At 40.5% G+C, this 26,288-nt stretch overlaps 1 protein-coding gene across 2 annotated transcripts in view; it reads left to right on the top strand.

Moving 5' to 3' along the window:
- The window catches only part of CACNA2D3 (calcium voltage-gated channel auxiliary subunit alpha2delta 3), a gene marked incomplete at its 5' end in the record, with an annotated part of 806,336 nt that overhangs the window by 218,322 nt on the left and 561,726 nt on the right, over nt 1-26,288 (top strand). For both annotated transcript variants that reach the window (XM_081105975.1, XM_081105974.1), the window contains one exon: nt 14,697-14,756. In XM_081105975.1, coding sequence (XP_080962101.1) covers nt 14,697-14,756 — 60 coding nt within the window. The remainder of the gene's footprint in view (nt 1-14,696; nt 14,757-26,288) is intronic.

The raw sequence follows: 26,288 nt of genomic DNA, 5'->3' as shown, positions 1-26,288 counted from the left end.
GTGGGGCTTTGCAAGGGCTTATTATCGCTTAAATGGGCAAACATTTGTAAAACCCAGACACAGGGAAGGGCCTTGACCATGTCCATTCCCATCTTCTGCATTTTCCTAGGACTCTTTTTTTTTTTTAAATCCTCACCTGAGGATATTTTTCCCATTGATCTTTAGAGAGAGAGACTGGAAGGGAAGAGGGAGAGAGAGAGAGAGAGAGAGAGAGAGAGAGAGAGAGAGAGAGAAAGAAACGTCGATGTGAGAGACATTGACTGGTTGCCTCCTGCTTGTGCCCAGACCAGGGCCAGAGGTTGAACCTGCAACCAAAGTACATGCCCTTGACCTGGAATTGAATCCGTGATCCTTCAGTCCGTGGGCCGATGCTCCAACCACTGAGCAAAACTGGCTGGGGCCTTCCTAGGACTCTTAATTTGCTCAAAATCTTTTAGAGCCTTTGGAGTATGAAAGGGAATTTAAACACGACTAACGTCCAAATAAATTTTATGAGTTTGCCCAAACTATGTAGTATCGCTGATATTCAACTGCTTTTGATTCACAAAGTGGACATTTTCTACAATTTACCACTTCTCCGAGTCTATTTCACAGTAAAAGAAGGGTGTGGGTGTTCACAGAAAGGGGAACAAGGAGTGTCGGTGGGAGGGTTGTGCTGAAATGAGGACTCCGTTTTGTTTGGTCCTGTAAGAGCATCGGGAAGGTACAGGACTCCAAGCTGCAGGGCATGGGTGGTCCGGAGGGCGTGAGAGCAAAGCGGGATGGATGTACAGAGCAGGCGCACAAATGAGGCACTGCATAGAGGCCAGAGCAGCCGTGGGCAAACTACGGCCCGCGGGCCAGATCCGGCCCGTTTGAAATGAATAAAACTAAAAAAAAAAATAGACCGTACCCTTTTATGTAATTATGTTTACTTTGAACTTATATTAGTTCACACAAACACTCCATCCATGCTTTTGTTCCGGCCCTTCGTTCCAGTTTAAGAACCCATTGTGGCCCTCGAGCCAAAAAGTTTGCCCACCCCTGGGCCAGAGGGAAGTTACATTTTTGCTCTTGGTCTACTTTTAAGCAAAATGGATTTAGTGTTTCATTAGCTCTGCCTTTGCTTTGTTAAAAAAAAAAAAATCGTAATTGTAAGTCTTTTACCACTGGCATGTGTTCATATATCTGCTTATTACATTGTCATTTTGAAATAAAGTTATAATTAAGAGTTGACAGAGGAGAAAGAGTTGAAGCTGAGAGAATAAAGTCTATGAATAACTTTCCATCAAAATTCAAGCCTTCTATGTAATTTAGTTCATTACCTGGGCATTAAAAAAGGGACAGGCAGCTTATCCTTTAAGCTAGCTTTTCATCCTTGGAAATTTAAAAATGTTAAGTCTGGTTCCAGAGGGTAAAAATGTCATTTCTTGAAAGAGGAGGGCATGTATGAGGAATAGGAAAATAGCAAAAAGATGAGTTTAAGGCACACACTCTTCCTTCAGAACCAGCCCCTTGGTTAACTCAGCGACCTGTGGACCCAAGAGCTCATGCACGAAATATTATGTCATGAGGGCTGGGCCCCTTACTGCCCACATTTTGAGTTGAAGCTGTCATTTCTCTTGATAGTGTCAGCAAGGTTCAGATTGCTAGCTTTAGGAATTTATTTCTATGTCGGGAAGAAGGCCTGTTCTGAAGACATTGAACAAGGAACTTGTGTAACCTGTGTGGGGACCAAGATTCTGGGAACAGTCTTATTTATTATTATTATTATTGGTTTCATTGGAAGTAAGCTTCACACCAAGTAGTGTGTTTGACTGTACCTTAGAGCAGTGATTTTCAATCGTTAGGCCACGGCACACCGGTGTGCCGCAAGAAATTTTAAAACATGCAATACCTCACTCTTGTCCCTTAGATAGTCAAATGAAAAAAAAAAAATAACAGCCAGCACAACAGTAGCTGTCTGGTGTGAATGAGCCAAAAATATTCCTTTTTTTTTTTTTTTGTCAGATCTGCAAAATATGTAATCTTTGTTGTGCCACAGAATTTCAGTAATTAGTTTGTGGTTCCCTGAGGTGAAGAAGGTTGGAAATTGCTGCCTTAGAGGAGTAAAAGCCAGCTTGGTCCTATTTCCCAGGGTCCTTCAAAAGGTATATGTGACCCAGGCCATTTGGACTTTTTGTTTTTCAAGGATCCCAGTATGTCATGAAATGAAGAAATGACAAAAACAATTGAAAATTGTTGTATATTTTAAATATTTACATTAAAAGTCCTGGCCAGTGGCTCAGTTGGTTAGAGCATCATCTGGTGCACTAAAAAATTGCAGATTTGATTCTGGGTCAGGGCACATACTAAACTTGCGGGTTCTATCTCCAGTCAGGGAATATTAGTATAAGGAAGGCGACCAATTGATATTCTCTCTTTCTCTCTCTCTCTCTCTCTCTCTCTCTCTCTCCCTACCCCTTTCTAGAATCATATCCTTGGGTAAGGATTAAAAATAAAAATAAAAAAATTAATGACCACATAAATAAATATTTACACTCACAAATTGCTGCCTTTTAGTAAAGAGTGCCTAAACAATATCATTGGGCTCTTCCCAGGAAAATTAAGGATACAGTAGAGAAAAATGATCATGTGGCATGGGCCGGGTGTTCCAGGAAAGGAATGCAACTTTAAACAAGGCCTCCTTCCAGTGCCACGGTTTCTCTGTGATTATACCTGTGACCTCTTTAGGAGACAATGTGGAGAGTCTAACTCACAGGCCCTGTGGATTGGAGGCCTGGGCCCACTGGCTTTCTGGCTCCCAGGAAAGGTCCTAGAGCTATCTGAGCTGGGTCTGCAGGCAGCTTCCCAGGACAGTTCTTATTACTGCTTTTGTTAAGTGACATGTTTTCATCTTAAAGCCTTCCTTAACTTTCCTCCTCTCCCTCCTTTTTTCAAAATTTTATATATATATTTATATAAAACTCCAGGGGGCTGGAGTTTCCAGGGGGAGATAGCTATGGCTTTGATTGGGGTTGTTCCAGGGGAGGTCATGCTAAAAGTTGTAAAACATGGGGCATATTTTGTAGAGAGAGTCTACAGGACTCACTGATGGCTTGAAATATATGTGGAATAAGTGGCATATTTATATATAAATAAGTGGAATGTCTTTCCTTTGTTTTCTGGGCTAGCTCTTGCCTTCAGGTCTCAACATAGAAGAGAAGCCCCCTTGCACCCCTGAGCCAGGTCTAGTTGACCCGTCAGTGGGTGTCCACAGTATCCCTTGCTTCCTCCTCTTGGAACCTTTGTCACATTGAGTGGTGGTTGCCTGTTTGTCTCTTTCTCACCCTAGACTATAGCATCCTCAAAGGAAGGAGCTGCATCTTATAAACTTTATATTTCCAGTCAAACACAGTTCCTGGAACTCTTATAAACTTTATATTCCCAGTCAAACACAGTTCCTGGAACTCGCACAATAGGATTCATAGATATTTCATCTTTCCACAGCTGTATTTGGAACATTGTCCATGTTCTGTATAACATTTTAACATGAATCAAGTCACCATTTCATTGGAGTTGGGGTAGGGACTTCACAGTGGAGCCATGGTTCTCAAACTTAATTTGTTCTGGAAGGCTATTTGAGAAGTGATTTGCCTGAAAACCAAATCATTTTTTTCCCATTAGAAATAATGTAAATTGAATTTATTCGTTCCAGACCTCCAAATGATTCCTTGTTTTAACCTTTCTATATACAGTGCATGTCTAATATACTGTGTAATCTATAATCAAACACTTCTTTCCTTACATTTATCAAACCGACCCCTACTTAAATGAATTACTTTCAGCACTCGTTCCAGGGGTGTCTTTAGGAGGGCAGGGTGCAGCATCTTTGCTTTTTCACATGTCATTGCCTCTGCAATGCTGTCACCAGCTAACTGCTTTTTGTTTATACAAATCAATAACAATTTTTATACCTCTTCAGTTGCCTGTGATCATTGTTTCTTTCACACCCTTAGCAACATTAGCATTCTTGATGGCCTCTTTATGTTTTAAAATTGTGCTAATCATCCATTTTGCCAGCAACAAAAGCAAAAAAACAACAACAAAAAACACAAAAAATAAACCCACAAGAAAATTCACAATACAGTTTCTTCAGATATTAACCACATGAGGTTTCTCTCCTTTGTGGCCTAAGAGATGCTTCTTGTCATGCTGATGGGTCAGCATAAAAGGGTTGTCAGGTCAAGAACTGAAGTTCCTTCAACAACCAAGCCCTTTTTTCCTTGAACAACTTGGTTGAGAACCAAATTGTTCAAAATGGGAGATATTCAGGACTGAGATTTGACTGTATCTCTAAGAAGGAGTCATTTGCATGGCAGAATGAATGATGAGGAGTGGGCAAACATCTGAGGATCTAGGAAAGGAACATTCTAGACCAAGAGAACAGCAAGAGTAACGGAGACAAGAATGTGGTGGCCTGGGTTCAGAAAGATGGCTGGGAGGAGGAGGAGCTGAGATGCAGGGTTAGATTGTGAAGGGCCTGTGGGTCATGGTCATGAGTAATGGGAAGTGATTGAGGGGTTTCCGCGGGGGAACGATGATATCAGAATTATACTTAAAAGGCTCTGCCTGGCAACTGTGTAAAGAATTGAATGTAGGGCCTGAAGAAGAAACCGAAGACCTGCTAGGGGGCTGAAGTTTCCAGGGGGAGATAGCGATGGCTTTGATTGGGGTTGTTCCAGGGGAGGTCATGCTAAAAGTTGTAAAACATGGGGCATATTTTGTAGAGAGAGTCTACAGGACTCACTGATGGCTCGAAATATATGTGGAATAAGTGGCATTAAAGCAAATGGTTTCCCTGCTACAGTCTCTCTATGTTTCAGGTTTATCTCCCTCCCTGCTCCCAGATTAATTTAAAGATGACTTAAATTTCAGAACTGATCCTGTTGCTTTTATGCCCAATGAGACCTCTTCAGCTCCCCGCCCCCACTGTGCACAGAAATAGTATTCCTTAGCCTTGCTCATTGCCCTTGCTCACCTGAACTTCACTTGCCTGCCTTTTTGCACCCTTTTCTTCAACACCACTGACCTCCGTCCCTCCCCCCCACCCCCCTTACAAACCATATGCCACTCTGTAGACACATGAGGCTCCTCTTACCTTGGAACCTTTGCTGCTCATTCTCCCATAGTTTCCCTGGGCCACTTGGCTGACTTGCACTCATCCTGTACCTCAGGCTCACTGTCACATCATGTATGAAACCTTCCCCACACTGGTGCCCCATGCCCTGGCAGAGTTGTCTGCTCTCTGCTTTGAGTTTTCATAACACTTTAACTTCTCTGCCCTTTGGTTTCCCCATCTGTAAAGTTGGGATGATATCTGTGCTTTCCTTCATAAGACGCTTGTGAGTATTAACTGGGTTAATTGACTGAATCACTGGAACAGTTGGCACTAGGATAGGAAGTGTGAACCCCAATAATTGTGTGCTATTATCACCTTATGTCACCTCCTAGGATAGCCCATGTCACATTGTCTAATTTCATCTCCTCCAGCTGAACTATGGGTGTGTTGGTCATCTTCCTGGCCAAAGCCTCTAGCATAATTCTTCTCACATACTTAGTCGTTATCATAACCATTGTTGTCACCATTGACAATAATAAGAGCTAACATTAATGGACATTTACTATGTATTAAGAACTTTTGCCCAGACTATTTTCATTAAGTAGCTGGAGCCAAAATTTAGTCAAGTTGTCTGACCCAGGGCCTGCTCTCTGGACCAATATGATATGTTCCCTCCCAAACTGAAGTTGCCTAGCAAGTATCTAGAGGCATAGATAGAAGGAAATAATGAAAAGGAAATTAAAATAGCATTTTCCCTGCATCAGATTTAAATAAAAACCCATCTTGAGTAGGTAAAGTCTGAACAGACATGGAAATTGTTCCTCATTTTTCCATGATCAAGGAGAAGGGTATATTTTTCCTTTCCTGGCTATGATTGAGGTCCAGGGTCTGGGAGCTGCCTGTTACACTCGCTGGTCCTGCCACACTTACCATCCTGTCACACTCGCTGCCCTGCCACACTCTAAATCTCACAGTGCCATCCATCAAAGGAGCTTGTGTTGGCAAACAGCTTACTCATTGTGCCTGTGCCATTCTGAGGACATCAGTCAAGCCTTTCGATACAGGCTCTTGCCTCAGTTCATTTTCAGCCTCACTGATCACAGATTTTGTTGCTGAAGCTGAGAAAGAAAGTGCTGGATTCTGAAAACCAGTCCTTAAGGAGCAGGTGCTCAGCCTCGTGTTTGAGAACACAGGCTTGGAGTCCTTTCCTTGGCAGCAGAATTAACTTTCATATAACCTCCATGTAACTGTGAACTTGAGGAGTTCTTCCAAGTCCTCCCATCTGAGAGCCAAGTGTGGGAGGCACAGACGCTGACGTTTCCTTGTTCCAGGCAAGCTGTGCTGTGCCTGAAAACCTTGCCTCTCCCCCTGCCCCACTGCAACAATATCTCACACTCGTGCGGAACTGAAGGAAATGTTTTGTGTGTGCATTCTCATCAAATTCGCACATAGAAGATCAACTAAAGAGGATCTTATTTTAGTTCATCAGATAAGAACATCAAGGCCCCGAAAGGAGAACAGTTTTTGAGTTGAGCAGCTAGTGAGCTGGATGACCAGGACTCAGACCCTGTTTTGGGGCTCGGAGATGGGTCTGGTCCTATTGGGCCATAATGCTGAAAAGACCAAAAGCTTCTTGAGGGCCAAGACAAGTCATTGATCTCTGGTGTCCCACTCAGTTCTTGTTGGTTGCTGTTCTGGTTACTTCATAGGCTCTCAATAAATACTTGTAAAGCTAAATTGAACGGAAGTGATGGACATGTGTCATTACCACCAGGAATGAAAACTGTCATAGGATAGACTTTCCCACCCAGACTATCATCCTCTTACCTTGGCTGTGCCTTTTCTTGTCCTGCCTGTCTTACTGTAGGCAGATGTCCCCACCCCATCTTCCTTAGGTCATTGGACTATACCTTCAAAGCTCCATCATTGCGGGTTCCAGTCCAAACTGGAGGTGTTGGAAAGGATCTAATTAAGGGCTGGAACAGAATTGTGTTCACCATGGTCAGAGCCCTCAGGGATAGATGGTTTCCAGTGTGTAAAAGAAATGTTTATCCTCAAACTGATATAATGTCATAGTTGGGTTCATCCTGAGATGTCCCCTTAGGAAATGAATAACAGTTCCATTGTCCACAAAGGAACTAGGTCAGCTCAGAACTGAAGGGCCCTGAGTGGATTTTCTAAGGTTCATGGTTAAACTAGAGGCCTGGTGCACGACTTCATGCACCAGTGGAGTCTCTCGGCCTGGCCTACAGGATCCAGCTGAAACTGGCTCTCTGACATCCCCCGAGGGGTCCTGGATTGCGAGAGGGTGCAGGCCAGACCCAGGGGCCCCACCGGTGCGCGATCAGGACTGGGGAGGGATGTGGGAGATTGGCCAACTGCGGAGGGACTGCAGGAGTGCTCCAGGTTGTGTCCGGCCTGTCTGGCTCAATCCCGATTGGCCAGACCCAAGCAGCAAGCTCACCTACCGGTTAGAGTGTCTTCCCCCTGATGATCAGTGCACATCATAGGGACTGGTCGACCCGTCGACTGTCTGCCCCCTGGTGGTCAGCACACATCATAGCAAGTGGTTGAGTGGCCTTATCATATCATTAGCATATTACACTTTGATTGGTTGAACGGCCGACTGGACACTTAGCATATTAGGCTTTTATTATATAGGATAGTCTTGATTTTGATAATCAACCCTAAACCATTCCCAGAGGGTTACCTAAGCAGAAGCCCATTCTTAAAAATGCTGCATCGCTGGGAAAAATTACTTTGGGCTGAAAGACAAGGTTGACTTCTTTTCCTGTCTCCTCCCCAGCTGCCTTGGCCCTTGGGCAGCCATTTCAGCAAAGTTCAGCTGTTTCCATCTCCAGAAGCTTTGCCAATGCTGCACTTTGGGCCAATGCAGCCTCAGATGTAGAGCAAGATGGCTTTGGTTTGGAAAAAGGCCATTCGTGTTGATAATAGGTATTAATTTAAGCAACCTCAAATTGATAACTGGTATCTCCAGTGGAAACAAAGATAATTTGGTATTGATTGTGATTGTGTCTTCTGATGTCGACTCCAGGCTTAGTTTGCCTTGTCAAGGGCTGGTGTAGCCTCATACATGAGATTTGAAAGAGACAGGAAGGGGAGGAAGAGAGCTCCCACACACAGAGAGATATGTTTGCTCTATTGCTCTGTTACCTGCTTTCTCTGGAAACTTCATAGATTAGCTTTTCTAATCCACTTTGAAATGTTTGCTGTCTCTAAAGCAGAAGCAATCTTTGTGGCTTTCAGGCAGAAGGTCATTTTATACAAAATGTTCATTCGTGTGCAGCAAAGCTTATTTCTTCCGAAGGAACAAAGAAATAATGGAGGCTCCTTAAAAGTTGTTTTTCTCTAAAGAAACGATCATCTTGATAGTTGGTGAATTATATGGGTCATTTTGATTGGAATTGCAAAGTAAAAACACTTGTATGAGGAAGGATTACTAAATAACACGAAGCTCTCAGATAGGACTCCACCTGCAGTTTCAGCATTTCAGAGCAGGAGGGGAAAATGAATTGGATTTCTTCTTGTCTAATCGTGTCCTTCTCTCCAGGTTATTCCTTTGCCCTGATTTCTTGCCTGATGGTCACCCAGCCAAGGCTGTGGCCTCCATGTAGGTCTCTGAGGTCCAGCTGTTTCCAGAACTTTTCTTGCCTCCAAAGCTTTGTTTACAATGTTTCCATGGGATGGAACAGTCTGTCTGCATCTTTCCTTCGGGAAGAACCTCCCATTCTCCCGTAGGGCTCAGCCTAAATGCCACTTCTGGGAGCTTCCTGACCTACTGCCAATGTTCTTTGTCATTCATCCCTTCACATGAAAGAGCTACTTGCCTTGTGCCTGTCCTTCATCCTTCTGGAAACCGCCTCCTGTTGTTTCATGGCTCATGGTGGTAGGTTCCACACTTTGTGAAATCGTCATCCAATAACTCTAGCAACAAAAGCAGCGAGGATTAATCTACACTGTTACAGAGCAATACAAACTCTATCCTCAGTGACAGAAGAAATGACAATGTAAATTTTAATACCTTACTTTTTTGTTTTTGAGTTTAATGGTCCTTACACTATTGTTTTCTGACCTTCATACAAGAGAAGAGTATTTGAAATTAGTCCTGGGAACACATCCGTCTCATTTTGCCCAGGTTCCTGGAGACATCTTTTGATGTGCTGATGGCATTTCATGAGGATGGAGTTTTTTCATTTTGTTTTAAAGATCCACTGAGTTTGAAATCTGTGACTATAGAGAGGATTACTAGTATTTTCTGTCTTTACCTCTGTAGATGGTCATCATGCAGAGGTCAAGGCTGCCAGGAACCTTGGTGCTTGGAGAGCATCAATCCCATGTACTCTCATTCTATTAAATGCTAACCCTTACGACAAAAGCCACTAAATCCAGTGTGAGGGAAAGACGACGTACCATACTGGGTATGCTTGTGGTGGAAGTTGTTACTTCTCTTTGATCACTCCTTTGGGCTATTTTCCTTCGCACTTAGCTCTTATTGATTTGGTATTAATGACAATTCAAAACTATCTCCAAGTTAATCATCACTGCAGCTTAAATCCATGTTAATGATTATAGATTTTCCCTGTTATCCCCTTAGTGGAGTTTAAGCAGTATTTAAGAAAGAATTATGTATTCATTCTAGAAAAAAAATGGCAATAAAAACCCTGGTGTGATATTAAATGTATTGTTGCAAAACATTCAATGAAAACCATTAAACATATTAAGTGCTTTGGCATTTCCCAATATTCCATTATAACAGCATTTACAAAGAAAGACTTTTTAGCTTTAGCATGAGAAATAAAAATGTCTTTTTTCGGTTTTAATATTTGTTTTGCTTTAAGAGTTTTGTCCATAATGAACCCTCCGATTTTAGGAATATTTATTGAAACTTTTCTCATTTGTACACAATTTGCTCATCTTGATGGAACCAGTAGGAGTCCAGCAGTAGGTCACTGAGGCTGTGTGATTACATTTTCTATCTCCTCCCATGCTCATGGCATCTTCCTGGCGTTCCTCCTAGAAAGCCAGAATGACCAGGAACACAAAGATGAAATACAAACAGAACAAAAGATCATTTTCTTCTTCTGATTCAATTTTCACTTTGACCTGGTGTCCTATTTCCCCCTGCTGGACCATGACAGGAAGTTTGACCTCTATGATATCTTTAACTTTAGTCTTTATTCCAGTGTTTTGGGAGAGGAGATGGAGGACAGCATTCTGTAGTGTTGTAGGGAAAATGTGGGGTCGTTGGAACAAGAGATAAGATGCGATTTTAAATGAAATGCTTTAATATCCCTGCTATTCCCGTAGGCCAGTGGTTCTCAACCTTAGCTACACATTAGAATCACCTGGGAATCTTTTTAAAATCCTGATTTCTGGGCCTCATCCTCTGGAAATTCTGTTTCTTTGTTACTAATGTTGTGGCCCCACCCAAGAGGTTCTGGGTTGGCAGGAGGTGCTCACTCTTACACCCCTGTCCTTGATAGCTTGCTTGCCTGCTGCTGCCATTGTGGCCCCACCCCATAACAAAGAAACAGAATTTCCTGAGGATGAGGCCCAGAAATCAGGATTTTAAAAAGATTCCCAGGTGATTCTAATGTGCAGCCAAGGTGAGAACCACTGCCCTAGGCAGTTGTGACTTCATCATAGCTATAAATACTGTCCATGGTCCATGACTTCTAGCATTTGTTATTTATAAAGGTAGCTTTTGTTTATATTTATTTAACTAAAAAGGAAGAGTAATTTAGAAATATAAAAGTCAATGAAATGTACATCAATTCATGAATTAAGACATTGTGCATTTAGGTGCTTTGTTCCAATCCCAGGGTGTGTATTACATTTACATTGAATAAGAAAATTTTCAGCATTAAAGGGAGAGGGGAGAATTTGGCATTAAAGGTGCTGTGGACAAAACTTTTGTTTTTCCTTCCCTCACAGTGCACTTTTGAATACTAGTCTTTAAAGCTATTTTTATTTCCAGTGTTCAGTTTTAATTAAAAACCACAGTCGCAATTCTATAGCCCTTCTGCACAACCAAAAGGGGAATTCATGCAAGAGAAAATTAACTTATTATTATTAAAAGCACACTGCCTTTCTAATAGACATAATAGAATAACAGTTTTCCTCAGGCTCAGTGGCAGCTTTTTATATAATAACTAAAATATTAGCACATTTAAATTGATTTTTTGTACCTGCAGGTGATAATTAAACTTATTTTTAAAGCATACTTAATTTGAATTAGATGATAGAGATATTTGTGCAGGAAGGAGACATTTTAAGCTTTTTATTTACTGGCAAGCATCAGAGTTGAAGTTGAATTGTCTTGATTTTTAAAACATTATTGATTTTATAGAAAGAGGAAATGTTCTACTCATTTATGCATTTGTTGGTTGATTCCTGTATGTGCCCTGACCAGGGTTTGAACCTTCAATTTTGGCATATTAGGACAATGCTCTGACCAACTGAGCTACCTGGCCAGGGTGTCTTGATTTTTAAAAATGAGAACTCAATTTATTTTTATTTTATTAACAGGGGAACCTCTATCCCCAGGAGTCTGTTTTAGGCAAGTTTATGACACATGATTTTCTTCTTAGGTACAATTTTTTCACTCATTTATTTTTATACGAGTGTTTCAGAGGAAGATAAACAATCCTTTGTTCCTTTCAAAAGGTACGCAGTTTTGATGTCCTGCTTGTCATTACTATTGTGCACAATAGCTGAGCCTATTCTTGGGGTTTCCCCCAGAATTTTCTCATCAAATATAAGCCTGTCTCCCACTGGCATCAGGGCGCAGTTGGGATAACCCCACAGTTGATTGCAGGAAGGGTATATCCTTTCAAAGAGCTCTATTCCAAAGTACTTATTTGTTTCACATGGGACAATGATATGTTTAGTTGACTATCTTTTCCTGAATCTTATTTCCTAAGCTTTGCAGTGAGTGTTATCGGCAATATCATTGTGATAAATTAAGAAGCCATGCAGCAGCCTAACTTGAAAATGAACATTAAACTGGCCAGAAGGGTTCAGATTCTCTTGTACTCACTGCTCCACACAGAGAGCAGTATTCTGACTTATCTCAGTGATTAGTACAATTTTATTGAATTGTTTCCAGTGTGTTACCTGTTTATACACCATGTCTTGCATTGTAGTGTTTGTGGTTGAAATGCATTTTATAGTATGTTATATTTGGACATGTTAGAAGGCATGTATGATTTACATTAACATACAAACACAAATCTAAGTAAAATGCTATATAAGAAATGCATTTTATGCTATGCTCTGTCATAATTTCTATTTGCCTATCATTTCCATCTTGTCCTCTTATTTGTTGGTCCTATACTGCTTTTGTGTTTTTGTACATTTCCAATTCTTCACTTTTTTTCAATATTATCTGCCTCGGTCATTGTGAAATTAATTTGTTCCTATCTTTTGATCATTTGTACATTCGATGGACATTGCTGGATTCTCAGAATGCTTAGGCACCATGAGAAAAACAACTTCTATGTGTTTAAGTAAATACATCATCAAAATGCATGATTTTTAGATCATGTAAATGTTCATACATGCATAATATTTATACACATTCAATATGTGACGGATTTTAATGATACATGCATACAAATTTTAAGTCTGTTACAAAGATGAAAAGAATAAGCTCTCAAGAAAACATGGATTTGATATATCACCGCCTGTCACTCATCTGTCTCGGTTCATATCGATCCATTTGCAAATTGTGTCTTGTGATCCCAGGAGGCTGACAAACCTCATCGGCTGGGACAATTCCAAGAAAACCGTGACCCTTTGAAAGCTGTCCCAATGTAAGCTTTGGGCCAACATATCCAATCTACGTAGACTGTGTCTTATTTTTCTTTTCCTCTGTTTCTCCTCCTCTCCATTGTATGCCTCTCCTCTATAAAGTACTTCACGTCTCATGGTGAAAATACATGTGTGCATAGGTTTTGAAAAGATAAATGAGAGTTGAGGCACCTTGGAGGCCTGGAGCAGCTCATTCAGCAAGGCATCAGGGGTGAGGTACGATCCAGGCTAAGAGGTGTTTTTAGCCAGTGGATCAGTCACTGGCAGAGCTTGTTAACAGAGGTCGCCAGGCCCACCCCCAGAGCTCCCAATTCTGCAGGACTGGCTTGGGCCTGAGAAGGTGTATTTCTAACAAGCTCTCAGGTGAAACTGATGCTGCCAATGGGGGACTACATTTTGAGAACCACTGCTCCGGGGTCACCTTTTCATGTGCATAAGCTGAAGAAACGACCCAGAGAGGGAAAGGGTCTTGCCCCCAATCTCACAATGGTAGTGTGTTGCATTGCGGCTGGAGTTAGAACTCATTCTTCTGTCGCCAGCCCTGTCCTGCTGCCTGGGGGCTATTCTTCGATTGACCAGAGATGGGGCAGCCCCTTTCTGACCATCTGCAGGGAGTGTGAGGAGCCAGATTGGTCAGCCCTCCCAGATTCCTGTCCGTAACAGCCGGTCTCTGGCTGGCCTATCTCTCTCCTTATATGCCCCTATGAAGAGAGAAGACTTTAGTGCTCTACACCAGAACCCAAAGTTACCCAGTCATATTCAGCCTCTTCATTTCTATGTCCAATTTAATAATCATTCATGGAACATTTGTCTGTGGATTTGTGATCATTTAGAGATTAATGCCATCATTTTTTTTTAAACATGGCCTTTTAAATTCAGGTCTATATTATGTCAAGCGAAAGCAAGTTAAAGGTAGCATATAGGCTACATGATTAACCATGGGAAAAACAGGAATGGTTGCATTTTTATTTGGATCGAAAGATTTTGCTCTTAGTTCAATGAAATTTCAGTGAAATATTATTTAACTAAATGAATTTTCTGCAATATCTTCTCGTTTGAATTTTCATTGTGGGAAATAACTTACTGGCAAATTCAAATTAAAGTGAAATGATTTTGGTTGTTGAATAATTGTTAAATGGAATTTCATTAAGTTGTTTTCATAAGAATATGAAGTGGCTGAATTTAGTTGGCCAAGAAGAATAATTGTGTATTTAATTTCAGTGATTTTATTATTGGGATGAAGATTGTCAAAATGACATTGATGTCCCATAAAATTCAAATAACTGTCACCTGATAATTACATACTAGAACTGGGTGCAGAAAAAATTGACCTTGAATGAGGCAGGCAATTAAAATAAGTAGTGTTTTCCAAAGCATTGGGGAAGTTAGTCCATTTAGAGTTGAAGTCAATTCAGTTCAATAAATCTTGACTAAGGGCCTTCTCTGCCTAAGGAATGTACTTTCTAGGTAGGTCTTGGAGTCCATATCCAACCTCAAGGGCCAGTGTCTTTTATACAAAAATGGATGTGGAACATGTGTGTCTTTATACACACATAACAATCAATATCTGTTGGAAGAATTATGGTTGAATAATGAAGGCAAAAGCTAGATTTTGACACTGAGGTTACTATGTTCATTGTCATGGGTGTAAAGGTACCAGTCACAGTGAACATGATATACTCTGTCATTTGGGGGACAACACAGAAAACTCAGTCTTTTCACATTGTAGGAATGGGGTCCAGGCCACACTTGTAACCCTTCCTGTCGCTTTCTACCTTTTCAGCGCCTGGTGGAGGCTGCGGAAGAAGCACATCTGAAACATGAATTCGATGCAGACTTGCAGGTACGTGATTATAGTTCAAATTAATTGTTTTTTGCCAAAGGAGAAGCACTCGGTGTTCCAGGAATGCCAGGTTTTAGTGGCTGGAAAAGAAAGGCTTTGAGAGGATGACACTGCCGTTGGAATAAATGTGCCTATTTTTTGATAAGGCAGGATAGGGAACCTCAACCATTGTCCACCATGATAATTGCAGTGGGATAACACAAGCTCATGCATATAACCAGATTTTGATGGAATCCTCCCCAATTCCAGGGGAGTTAACCAGCCAACTGACAATAATCACCAGAGCTCTTAATGGTAAATTGATAAGATAGATAGCAGAATACAGACTCTTCCTTGGCTTAAGTGATTGAAAGGAATGTTGTGATGGATCTAATGTTGAATTGATTTTAATTATATTTAAAAATTAAATCATTCACAGATGTGGGATATGAACATCCACTTAATAAATTTCTGGTAGTAATCTCATATCTAATCATGGCATCCTGTGTCTGGTTGAGAAGGCTTTTGGTGTTGTCTTGTAGAGAGAAAACATAGTAGAAGGGGCCAGTGAATTGAATAACACGTGGAGGTTCCTTTGCTTCTCTTCTGGAGTAAATTGTATCTGTATTGTCATTGCTGAGTTGTGTAGCCTCTCCTTACTTCTAGAAAAAGCAGAGGGAGTAAACCTGAATCCTTAAGTCTGTGTTTTGATAGAACATAACTCTTTTAGTGGTCACATTTAGGAAATAGTGGTATATGAAAAAGACAGAAGAAAGAAAAGATAGTGATCCCTAAGATAGGCTTTGGCTGTATCTCTGTCCCATGGGTCTACCTCTTGTCATCATTACTGTCTACATTGGTTTTCTTTTTGCCTTGTGGGTAAAAGCATGAACACTCAAATGTGGTAATTGAGGAAAGTTTAATACAGGGAATATTTACAAATATGTGGTAAATGAAACCAACAAGCTATAGTGTTGCACCCCAGGTCAAGCCACACTCCTGGCCTGAAGGAGCCAGGGGACAGAGAGGTTTCTAATAGCCAGGGAGAATAGCTATATGGAAAGGGTACTTGATAGAAGGGTGAAGCCATGATGATCTGGCAGTTTTTGGGAAAGATACCCCAACAACCATTTCTAGCCTTCTGATCTCTTGTTGGTACCCACCATTGGCTGAATCCAACTGTCAGTATAGTTGACTTGATTCAGCCTCCCGAGGCTTTACACTGGGTGGAGAAGGGTGAAGAATAGGTCTGTAGGAGAAGCAGAAAATGTCAAACCTACTATCTGGGGTTCATTTTTAGGCATAATCTTCAACATATAATGCAAATAGAGCCTGGAATATAGCCAAGCACAAGAAGTTGCAGGGGGAGGTGGAGCTGTTCTAGTCACTGTTGGTAACATTGGAGAGGAGTGGAGAAGCCAGTCCCGGTTTCTGAGCAGAGCTGCAAGAGACAGAACAGAGAAATCAGCTGAATATAGCAAGAAGCATCGCGCTTCCTATAGCTACAACCATGTGGCGGCTCCAGGAAGATCCAGGGGCCATTTACAGGCCACGCTGACTTCAGTGTGCCTGCTCTTCAGAGGGTCTGGACTTCCTAGAGTGCCATGGGGGGTTTAATGGAAGCACCAGGAAGCGCCTTTGTAAGTGTGACGCTTGTAAGGGTCTCTTGAATGTGTTGCCAAGGGAAATTGTCTTCCTCTCCTCAGGAGTTCCTAGGCCTTTTCAGGAATATTCTGGTACTAAATGACAGAAGCTCATCTCAAATCAACTTAGATTATAACATTGAATAAATTAAGAGACCATGAGTCTACTCTGATAATAAACAAACAGGTAGATAAAAAGATAAATGCATAAATAAATGAGAAGGGAAGCTCTTATGATGGCATGGCACTTAATAACTATGGAAGAAATGATGGAGTTAGAAAATTATGGTATTGATTGATTGAGATAAGAATCTTCAATTGATACTAAAATTAGCAGGTAAAAGTTTGATGAAGAACAGGACATTGACAGTCTTAAAGCAACCACCCACAAATTACTCATTAATCACAAAGGAGAAAATATCAACTTTAATAGGGAAAAAGCTGGCAGACACTATCTTGAATACGTAACCAAAGTTAATGTCATCAGTGATGAGACCAAGTGACATCAGGGGCTTCCAGATGTGATGACCAGGATGGATACAACACCGCTTATGTAGAATTCTTTCACAGTGTGTCCCAAAGGTGTAGCCTTAACCTAGTCATGACAAAATGTCAGAGAATCTGGACTAAGGCATATTTTACAAAGTAACTGGCTGGACAGTTCACAAAGTAACTGGTTGGACAGTTCAAAAAAGTCAAGGTCAAGGAAGACAAAGAAACATTGAGAACTTGTTCCTGAGTAAAGGACATTAAAGACACATGACAACTAAATGCAGCATGAGATCCTAAACTGGATTCTGAACCAGAAGCGAAGATGTGAATATTGACTCTGCATTTGATAAATAATATTGCCTCAATGTGGACTTTCCTGGTTTTGAGCCTTGTATTGTGTTTATGTAAGAGAATGTCCTTGTTCTTGGGTTTCTCTGGACTAAATATTTGGATCCATTGGTCCAATTGGAAGGAGTGAGTTTGCGGGAGGGCAAGAAAGGACTGTTTTGTAAAATCTGGTGTTTATGTCTCATAGTCAATTTTATGCCGAGACCAGTTGTCTAGTCAAGGCAGATGGGGAAGGAAGGGAATGCTTTAGTTGACTTCAGGGGATTTTTATCCTTCAGCTGGGGAAAAGAACATTGAGTGGTTTAGCGCAACTAACCTTGAGCCGCTCTCTTTTGTCTGTCGGGAGCTGTTGTTATCTTCCCAGAGTGTTCTGACTTCCTTCCCATTATTGAAGCTTCACAATAAAAGCCTGTTGTAGCACAAGCGGTTCCTTGTCAAATGCGGTGCTGTAAACACGAATGCAGCATTGGGTCTCTCTGGAGAAAACATAGAGGACGAGAAAGTGAGTCTCTGGAGTGCTACAGCTTTTGTTTTCTTGGGAAGCCCTGTCGTCTGTTTTGTATGAGTACACAAGAACTATCAGAGGCTCAGTTGTGGTCTGAACACAAGAGTAGATGTTGAAATAACCAGTCAATATTGCAGAGTGTCATTCACTACCCAGACCTCAGACCTCCGTGAAATCTCTGGGTCAGAGTAAACCGCGCGCTTTCGCGGAAACCTGACAAAGAGAGGCCTTCCAGAGAATGGATGTGCGCTGAAGAATGCCTGTCGGCTTCCATGAAGGTTTTGAAGCTGCAAAGCAGCGATGCTATTAAGCACAAGTCTGTTAACAGCTTGGGTGTCAGCCCCGTTGCTATTACTGGGGTAGCCGGTCTGTGTACGGGCTCTGAGTTTATTGCTATGACGGTCCATTAGAGCTGATCAATTGTTAATCTGGGTTCTGCTGACCTCTTGGCAACCCCTGGCAGTGGATTGTGTATATCAAAAAAATTTCAGACTACCATCTGCTCACTGTGAAATAATGCTGAGAAGGTCCCTGCACTTTTAGCTCAGTAAGAGCAAAGGGAGCTGGGAGGTTTTTGTGGAATTTCCTAAACTGTGTAGCTTCATGTTATATAGTCTTAGCCCCTCTGCTCTCCCAAAACCAAATGGATGATACATCTGCCCGTTCTTTTATGTCAGCTTGGAGATTTTGTGCCACTGTACCTTCATGTATTTTAAAAGTGAAAATTTTGGGGTTTTTTGGTAGAATCCTTGAAAGTTATCTATCACTAGAAAGTTATGTTTCCTCTATTGCCAGCATTTTATTTTTCATTTGTCTCTCCAGAGGTTTAACACTTTCCCCAGGGGTTTATGACCTTGAAGTTGGCAGTCCCTTCTGGAAGGTCCCTAAGTCTGGCATTAGATGGTTAGTGCCTAACAAAAGCTGTGTTGGGCAAAAGCAAAACGCAGCCTTTGACGGGTAGCCTGTGTGAGCAACCACAGTGCAGCATCCTCCTTAGGAAGCAGGGCTGCCCGGCTGTCACTGGCTGCAAAGCTTGTGTGTATGCTAGTGTCATCCCAGCCCCGGGGTGTCCCCCTTTAAGATGCCCTCCATGAGCCTCTGTGGGTTTTGTTATTTATTCCCTGATACCTCCATTGGGACAACTTTCAGTTATAACTGATGTCAACAGAGGCCTTGTTAAAGTGGCATCTTCCCTTTTTTAGTTTATGTTTTGAATGAACGTAGGTTTTTAATGTAAAGCACATGTGAGGTTAATGATTATGTTAAAAACAGAGCTTTAGAAACTGCCTTAATTATCATGCATGATTATTTTAGTGTTTCACCCTCATTATTTTGATGGCAAAATCTACCTTGGGCCTGGGGCAGTGTGGTGGGGGGTGGATCCTCGCCCTGATTATCCTGGCTGCTGATGGATTTCCAGAAAACTAGGTCTACACATGCAGTATAACTCAGAGACTGTCTTCCCCCTTTTCCTTTTTTTTTTTTTTTTGGTTTCTCCACCTGCGATGAAGAAGAAGACAAAACTTTTTTTTGACAGTTTACTAAAAGCTTGCTTATCTTTGAATGGCGGACATATTTACTTTGAAAACTGTCTCAGATAAGTGCCAATTGCACAGCGCTGGTGCACAGTGGGGAAAATTGTGGGTTTGAATTGTGTATCCTGCAGAAGCCTTTTCCATTACAGCATTTTCTATAGTATATTTTTCTTTGTTGTTTGTAATTGACAGGAAAAAAAGCCTGGTGACAGTCCAAGGGATAACAAAGTGTGAGTGGACACAAAAGGCTCTGGAATTAGAAATGGAGTTGTTGGGGTTTTTTTTTAAAGTATTGTTATTACTTTTGCAGTTTACTTTCAATATTATTTTGTATTGGTTTCAGGTGAACGGCATAGTGGTTACACAATCATATACTTTACAAAGTGTTCCCCCTGATATTCCCAGTGCCCACCTGGCTCCCTACGTCGTTATTGACTCTGTTTCCTATGTGGTGACTGTATGGAGACAGCTGATTGACTTGGTGCAGTAAAGAAGAAAGATGGGGGCCGCGCCTACAGGAGAAATAACTGAGAAGGAAAATTTCACACTCTTTGTATTAAAATCAATCTTTTTTCCTGATCTAACTATGAGGCATGCCTATTGCTTTTCTTTTTTTCTTTTCCTCTCTTTTTATCAGCTTGGCAGGGGCGGTCACATTTCTCTGCATTTTAAGATCTTCCATTAGGTGTTCTTAGTTAGGACTTGCCGCTTGTCATTTATTCACAGCACTGATGTGTAAACAGCCTCTGAGGAAACTCTAGGTGTGAGCATTTTAAAATAGAAGTCATTTTTCAGTTGTTACAAACCATAGACACACACACACACTTGCTTTTGTTCATTTAGCTAGAACATCATCGCTTTTCATAAGGCCAATGCCGTGCCTTTGAGGTTTGTGTTATTCACTTGTTTGGTGGTCACATGTTATGCATACTGACGATTGCTCAAGCAGCTTGATCCAACAGAGAGAGCTTTGGCCTGGTGACCTGGAAGTTTAGGTGCCAGTAGTGCCAGTCCCAACTGGGTCATTACATGCTCAAAGATCTGTTGCTGTGGTCTCTTTGCTCAGCTGTAAAATGGCATGCTTGTAGAATCGAGATGATTTCTAAGACCTCACCCATCTCATGTCCTGTAATTCATTCAACAGAGAGTTACCAGTGGCCTCCTATAGTCAGCACTGGGCTGTGGATATGACCATGAGCTCGGCAGCAGCTGTCTTTGTTCTCACAGAGTTCACCAAATGGGAGAGATAGATGATAAAGACATGGCAACATAAATAAGTATTAGATTTTGACTATGGCAAATGACAGGAAAGAGAAGCACAGGGTATTATCACAGTGCACGACAGGAGACCTCTGCCAGTCTGGGGTTCCAAGCTACATTGGAGAAAATCGCTGAAGAGCTCCCTTGATTGAGGGAGATTCTAGGTTCACCTCCACCACAGTTAGAAGAAGTTTCCCCAGACACAGGGAATCCATATTATCTTTATTTCCCCTAAGTGAAAAATTAAAATGATTTTATCTACATAGTAATTTTGATAACCTCTAAAGATACTTTATTTTTGCCTTTTATGATGCTTATTACTTCCTACCCTGTGAATTTTATTCCTGTAAGTGTCCTTTTTAAAAATTTAACATTATGCAGAACTCAGTACATGTTAGGACCTCTTTTAGGTTGTGGGTGAGTGACCCTTATCCTTCAGGAAAATACTCATCTACCTTTTCAGTTTAATTTTATTTTGTTGGATACAGCACAGACTGGTTTATTTAATATTTATACAACACATAGTGGATGTTGTAGTGTATAGGCAAGGAATTACCTCAAGTAACTATATGGATAGTACACTTGAATTCAGTCTTGATCTAGAAGAGGAGTTTGCAAACTATGGCCCTTGGGTCAAATCCAGCCCAGTGCCTGATTTTGTAAATGAAGTTTTATTGGAATAACGCCATGCCCATTTATTTATATCTTGTCCTGGCTCCTTTTGAGCTGTAGTGGGGAAATTGAGTAGTTGTGACTGGAACAGTAAGGCCTCTAGAGCCTCAAGTATTTACTATCTGAATCTTTTGCTTTTGGGGCCAGTCTGCCTTTTGGTGCTCAGCTACCTTTTGGTGCTAATCTACTTTTAAAAAATATGTTGTTTCAGTTGGTGCTTTAAGGATTAAAATAAGCATCTGTAACTTAATTTTACAGTGTATCTAGACTTAACTTCGTGTGTCAAGTACCATTTTACCTGAAATAAGAACTTTACAGCAGTGTAATTCCATCTAGCACCATCCTTTGTGATATTGTCATACTATTTTACTTCTATATGTTATAAACAATATAGTAAAATGTTATTTTTATTTTGTTTTATTTTTTTATTTAAACGTCCATATCATAAAACATTTATTGCGAAATAAGATAGTAATATATTTACCCAGACATTTATAATTTCTGGTACTCTTCCTTCCTATAGATGAGAAGTTCCTGTGTTATAATTTCTCTTCAGCCTGAAGGACCTGTTTTAGCATTTTAACATTTACAGGTTCAGTAGCAACAACTTTTTTTTCAGCTTCTGTTTATTTAAATATATCTTTATTTCACCCTCATTTTTGAAGGCTGATTTTGCTGGATATAGAATTTTTACTTGACAGTTTCATTTTTTCTTTTAGCACTTTGAAGATATAATCCCATTCTCTTCTGTGCTTTAATGCTTCTGATGAAATGTCAACTGTCATTCTTTTCTTTGTTTCTCTGAATGCAGTGTATCATTTTTCTCTGCTGCTTTCAAGATTTTTCTCCTTATCTTTGATTTTCAGTAAACTATAAAGTATGATAAGTTAAAGATGTTCCTAGATGTGATTTTCTTTGTACTTACTCTGCTTTGAGTTTGCCAAGATTCTTGAATATTCTCACCATATTTGAAAATTTTTTTATTATTATTAGTTAAGGTATTACAAATGTGTCCTCACCCCCCCCCTCCATTAACCCCCAACCTCCCCCCACCCCCGCCCCGCACACTCATGCTCCCATCCCCCTGTTGTCCATGTCCATTGGTTTGGCTTGTATACATGTATACAAGTCCTTCGGTTGATCTCTTCCCCTTACCCCCGCCCTCCCCTACTTTCCTTTGGGGGATTGATAGCCTGATCGCTGTTTCTCAGTCTTTGGATCTGTTTCTTTTCATCAGTCTATGTTGTTCTCTATAATCCACAAGTGAGTGAGATCATGTGGTATTTATCTTTCTCTGACTGGCTTATTTCACTTAGCATAATGCTCTCCAGTTCCATCCATGCTGTTGCAAAAGTCAAGAGTTCCTTTTTCTTAACCTCAGCATAGTATTCCATTGTGTATATGTACCACAGTTTTCTAATCCACTTAGGCTGTTTCCAAATCTTAGCTATGGTGAATTGTGCTGCTATGAACATAGGGATGCATATATCCTTTCTGATTGGTGTTTCTGGTTTCTTGGGATATATTCCTAGTAGTGGGATCACTGGGTCAAATGGGAGTTCCAATTTTAGTTTTTTGAGGTAGCTCCATACTGTTCTCCACAGTGGCTGCACCAGTCTGCCTTCCCACCAGCAGTGCAGAAGGGTTCCTTTTTCTATACATCCTCTCCAACACTTGTTGTTTGTTGATTTGTTGATGATAGCCATTCTGACAGGTGTGAGATGATAGCGCATTGTCGTTTTGATTTGCATCTCTCGTATAATTAGTGACTTTGAGCATGTTTTCATATGTCTTTTGGCCTTCTGTATGTCCTCTTTCAAAAAGTGTCTGTCTAGGTCCATTGCCCATTTTTTTATTGGATTGTTTATCTTCCTTTTGTTAAGTTTCATGAGATCCCTGTAAATGTTGGAAATTAAACCCTTATTGGTGGTATCATTGGCAAATATCTTCTCCCATGTAGTGGGTCTTCTTATTGTTTTGTTGATGTTTTCCTTTGCTGTGCAAAAGCTTTTTATTTTGATGTAGTCCCATTTGTTTATTTTCTCTTTAGTTTCCATTGCCCTAGGAGCATTATAAGAGAAGAAATTCCTTCGGCATATGTTTGCAATTTCGCTGCCTGTGAATTCCTCTAGTATCTTTATGGTTTCCCGTTACGTTTAAGTCTTTTATCCATTTTGAGTTTATTTTTGTGTATGGTGTGAGTTGGTGGTCTAGTTTCATCTTTTTGCATGTATCTGTCCAATTTTCCAACACCATTTATTGAAGAGACTGTCTTGACTCCATTGTATGCTCTTGCCTCCTTTGTCGAATATTAATTGAGCATAGTGGTTTGGGTCAATTTCTGGGGTCTCTATTCTATTCCATTGATCTATATGTCTGTTCTTGTGCCAGTACCAAGCTGTTTTAAGAACAGTGGCTTTGTAATACAGTTTGATATCTGGTATTGAGATCCCACCTACTTTGTTCTTCTTTCTCAGGATTGCTGCAGCTATTTGGGGTCTTTTTTAATTCCAGATGAATTTTTGGAATGTTCATTCTAGATTTGTGAAATATGCCGTTGGTAATTTAATGGGGATTGTATTGAATCTATAGATTGCTTTGGGTAGTATGGACATTTTGATGATGTTGATTCTACCAATCCATGAACACGGTATGTTCTTCCATCTGTTTATGTCTTCCTCTATCTCTTTTTTCATTGTCCTGTAGTTTTTGGCATATAAGTCTTTTACCTCCTTAGTTAAGTTTATTCCTAGGTATTTTAATTTTTTTGGTGCAATGGTAAATGGGATTGCTTCTGTAGGTTCACTTTCTGTAAGTTCACTATTGGTGTAAAGAAATGCCATGGATTTCTTAGCATTAATTTTGTATCCTGCTACATGGCCGAATTCATTTATTAAGTCTAATAATTTTTTGTCTGATCGCAACGGCTAGTACTTCCAGTACTATGTTGAACAGGAGTGGTGAGAGGGGACATCCCTGTCTTGTTCCTGTTTTTAGGGGGAATGGTTTTAGTTTTTGCCCATTGATTATGATGTTGGCTGTGGGTTTGTCATATATGGCTTTTATTATGTTGAGGTAAGATTCCTCAATTCCTATCTTACTGAGCGTTTTTATCAAGAAAGGGTGTTGGATTTTGTCAAATGCTTTTCCCCATCAATTGATATGACTATGTGGTTTTTCTCTCTCAATTTGTTTATGTGATGTATCACGCTTATTGATTTGCGGATATTGTACCATCCTTGCATCCCTGGGATAAATCCTACTTGGTCGTGGTGTATGATCCTTCTGATGTACTGCTGGATCCGATTTGCTAGGATTTTGTTGAGGATTTTGGCATCTATGTTCATGAGGGATATTGGCCTATAATTCTCTTTCATTGTATTGTCTTTATCTGGTTTTGGGATTAGGGTGATGTTGGCTTCATAGAATGAGCTGGGAGGTGTTCCTTCCTCTTGGATCTTTTGACATAGTCTGAGGAGGATAGGTTTTAGGTCTTCCTTGAATGTTTGGTAAAACTCCCTGGTGAAGCCATCTGGCCCCGGGCTTTTGTTTGCTGGAAGCTTTTTGATTACTGCTTCGATTTCCTCCATAGTTATTGGCCTATTGAGATTTTTAGATTCTTCCTGACTAAGTTTTGGAAGGTTGTATTTTTCTAGGAATATGTCCATTTCCTCCAGGTTGTCTAGTGTGTTGGAGTAGAGTTGTTCATAGTATTTTCTAACAATCCTTTGTATTTCTGTGGGGTCTGTTGTTATTTCTCCTCTTTCATTTCTGATTTTGTTTATTTGGGTCCTCTTTCTTTGTTTCTTGGTGAGCCTGGCTAGAGGTGTATCAATCTTGTTTATCCTTTCAAAGAACCAGCTCTTGGTTTTGTTGATCTTTTGTATTGTTTTTTTGGTCTCTATGTCGTTTATCTCCGCTCTGATCTTTGTTATTTCCATCCTTCTGCTTACAGTGGGCTTTTTTTGTTGCTCTCTTTGTAACTCTTCGAGTTGTAGAGTTAGGTCATTTATTCTCATTGTTTCTCGTTTCTTGCAGTAGGCTTGTAGAGCTATGAACTTCCCTCTCAAGACTGCTTTTGCTGTGTCCCATAGGTTTTGGATTGTTGTGTTTTCATTGTCGTTTGTTGCCATTACGATTTTTATTTCTTCTTTGATCTCACTGGTAACCCAGTCGTTGTTTAATAGAATGCTATTTAGTCTCCATGTGTTTGATTTTTCTGGATTGTTTTTGTTGTAGTTGATTTCCAGTTTTATGCCTTTGTGGTCTGAGAAGATGCTTGATATGATTTCAATTTTCTTGAATTTGAAGAGACTTTGTCTGTGACCCAATATATGGTCTATCTTTGAAGATGACAGATGTGCACTTGAGGAGAATGTATATTCTGTGGCTTTGGGGTGAAATGTTCTGAAGATGTCAATTAATTCCATCTGATCTAGTGAGTCATTTAGGATTGATGTTTCTTTGCTGAGTTTCTGTTTAGAGGATTTGTCCAGTGGTGATAATGGGGTGTTAAGGTCCTCTACTATGATTGTATTGCTCTCAATCTCTCCCTTGATCTCCTCCAGAAGGTTTCTTACGTATTTGGGTTCCCCTATATTGGGTGCATATATATTTACCAGAGTTATTTCTTCTTGTTGGACTGCTCCCTTTAGCATTATGAAGTGGCCTTCTTTATCTCTTTTTATGTCCTTCACTTTGAGACCTAATTTGCCAGATATAAGTATTGCTACCCCGGCTTTGTTTTCACTTCCATTGGCCTGAAAAACCTTTTTCCATCCCTTCGCCATCTGTCTGTGTGCGTCTTTTTTTCTGAGGTGGGTTTCCTGTAGACAGCAGATATATGGGTCATGTTTTCTTATCCACTCATTTACCCTATGCCTTTTGACTGGGGAATATAATCCATTTACATTTAAAGTTATTATTGATTGAAACTTGTTAGTCGCCATTTTTGTTCTTTACCGCTGCATTCCTTCTTTGTTTCCTATTTTTTCTATTTACAGCAGACCCTTTAGCATTTCTTGCATTGCTGGCTTGGTTGTAATAAACTCCCGTAGACCGTTTTTGTCTGTGAAGCTCCTGATTTGACCCTCAATTT

The sequence above is a fragment of the Myotis nattereri genome (genome assembly GCF_964212035.1).
Source record: "Myotis nattereri genome assembly, chromosome: 14".
NCBI classification, from domain to species: Eukaryota; Metazoa; Chordata; class Mammalia; order Chiroptera; family Vespertilionidae; genus Myotis; species Myotis nattereri.
Note: the sequence above shows the minus strand (reverse complement) of the source record. Positions and strands in the feature narration are given on the sequence as shown.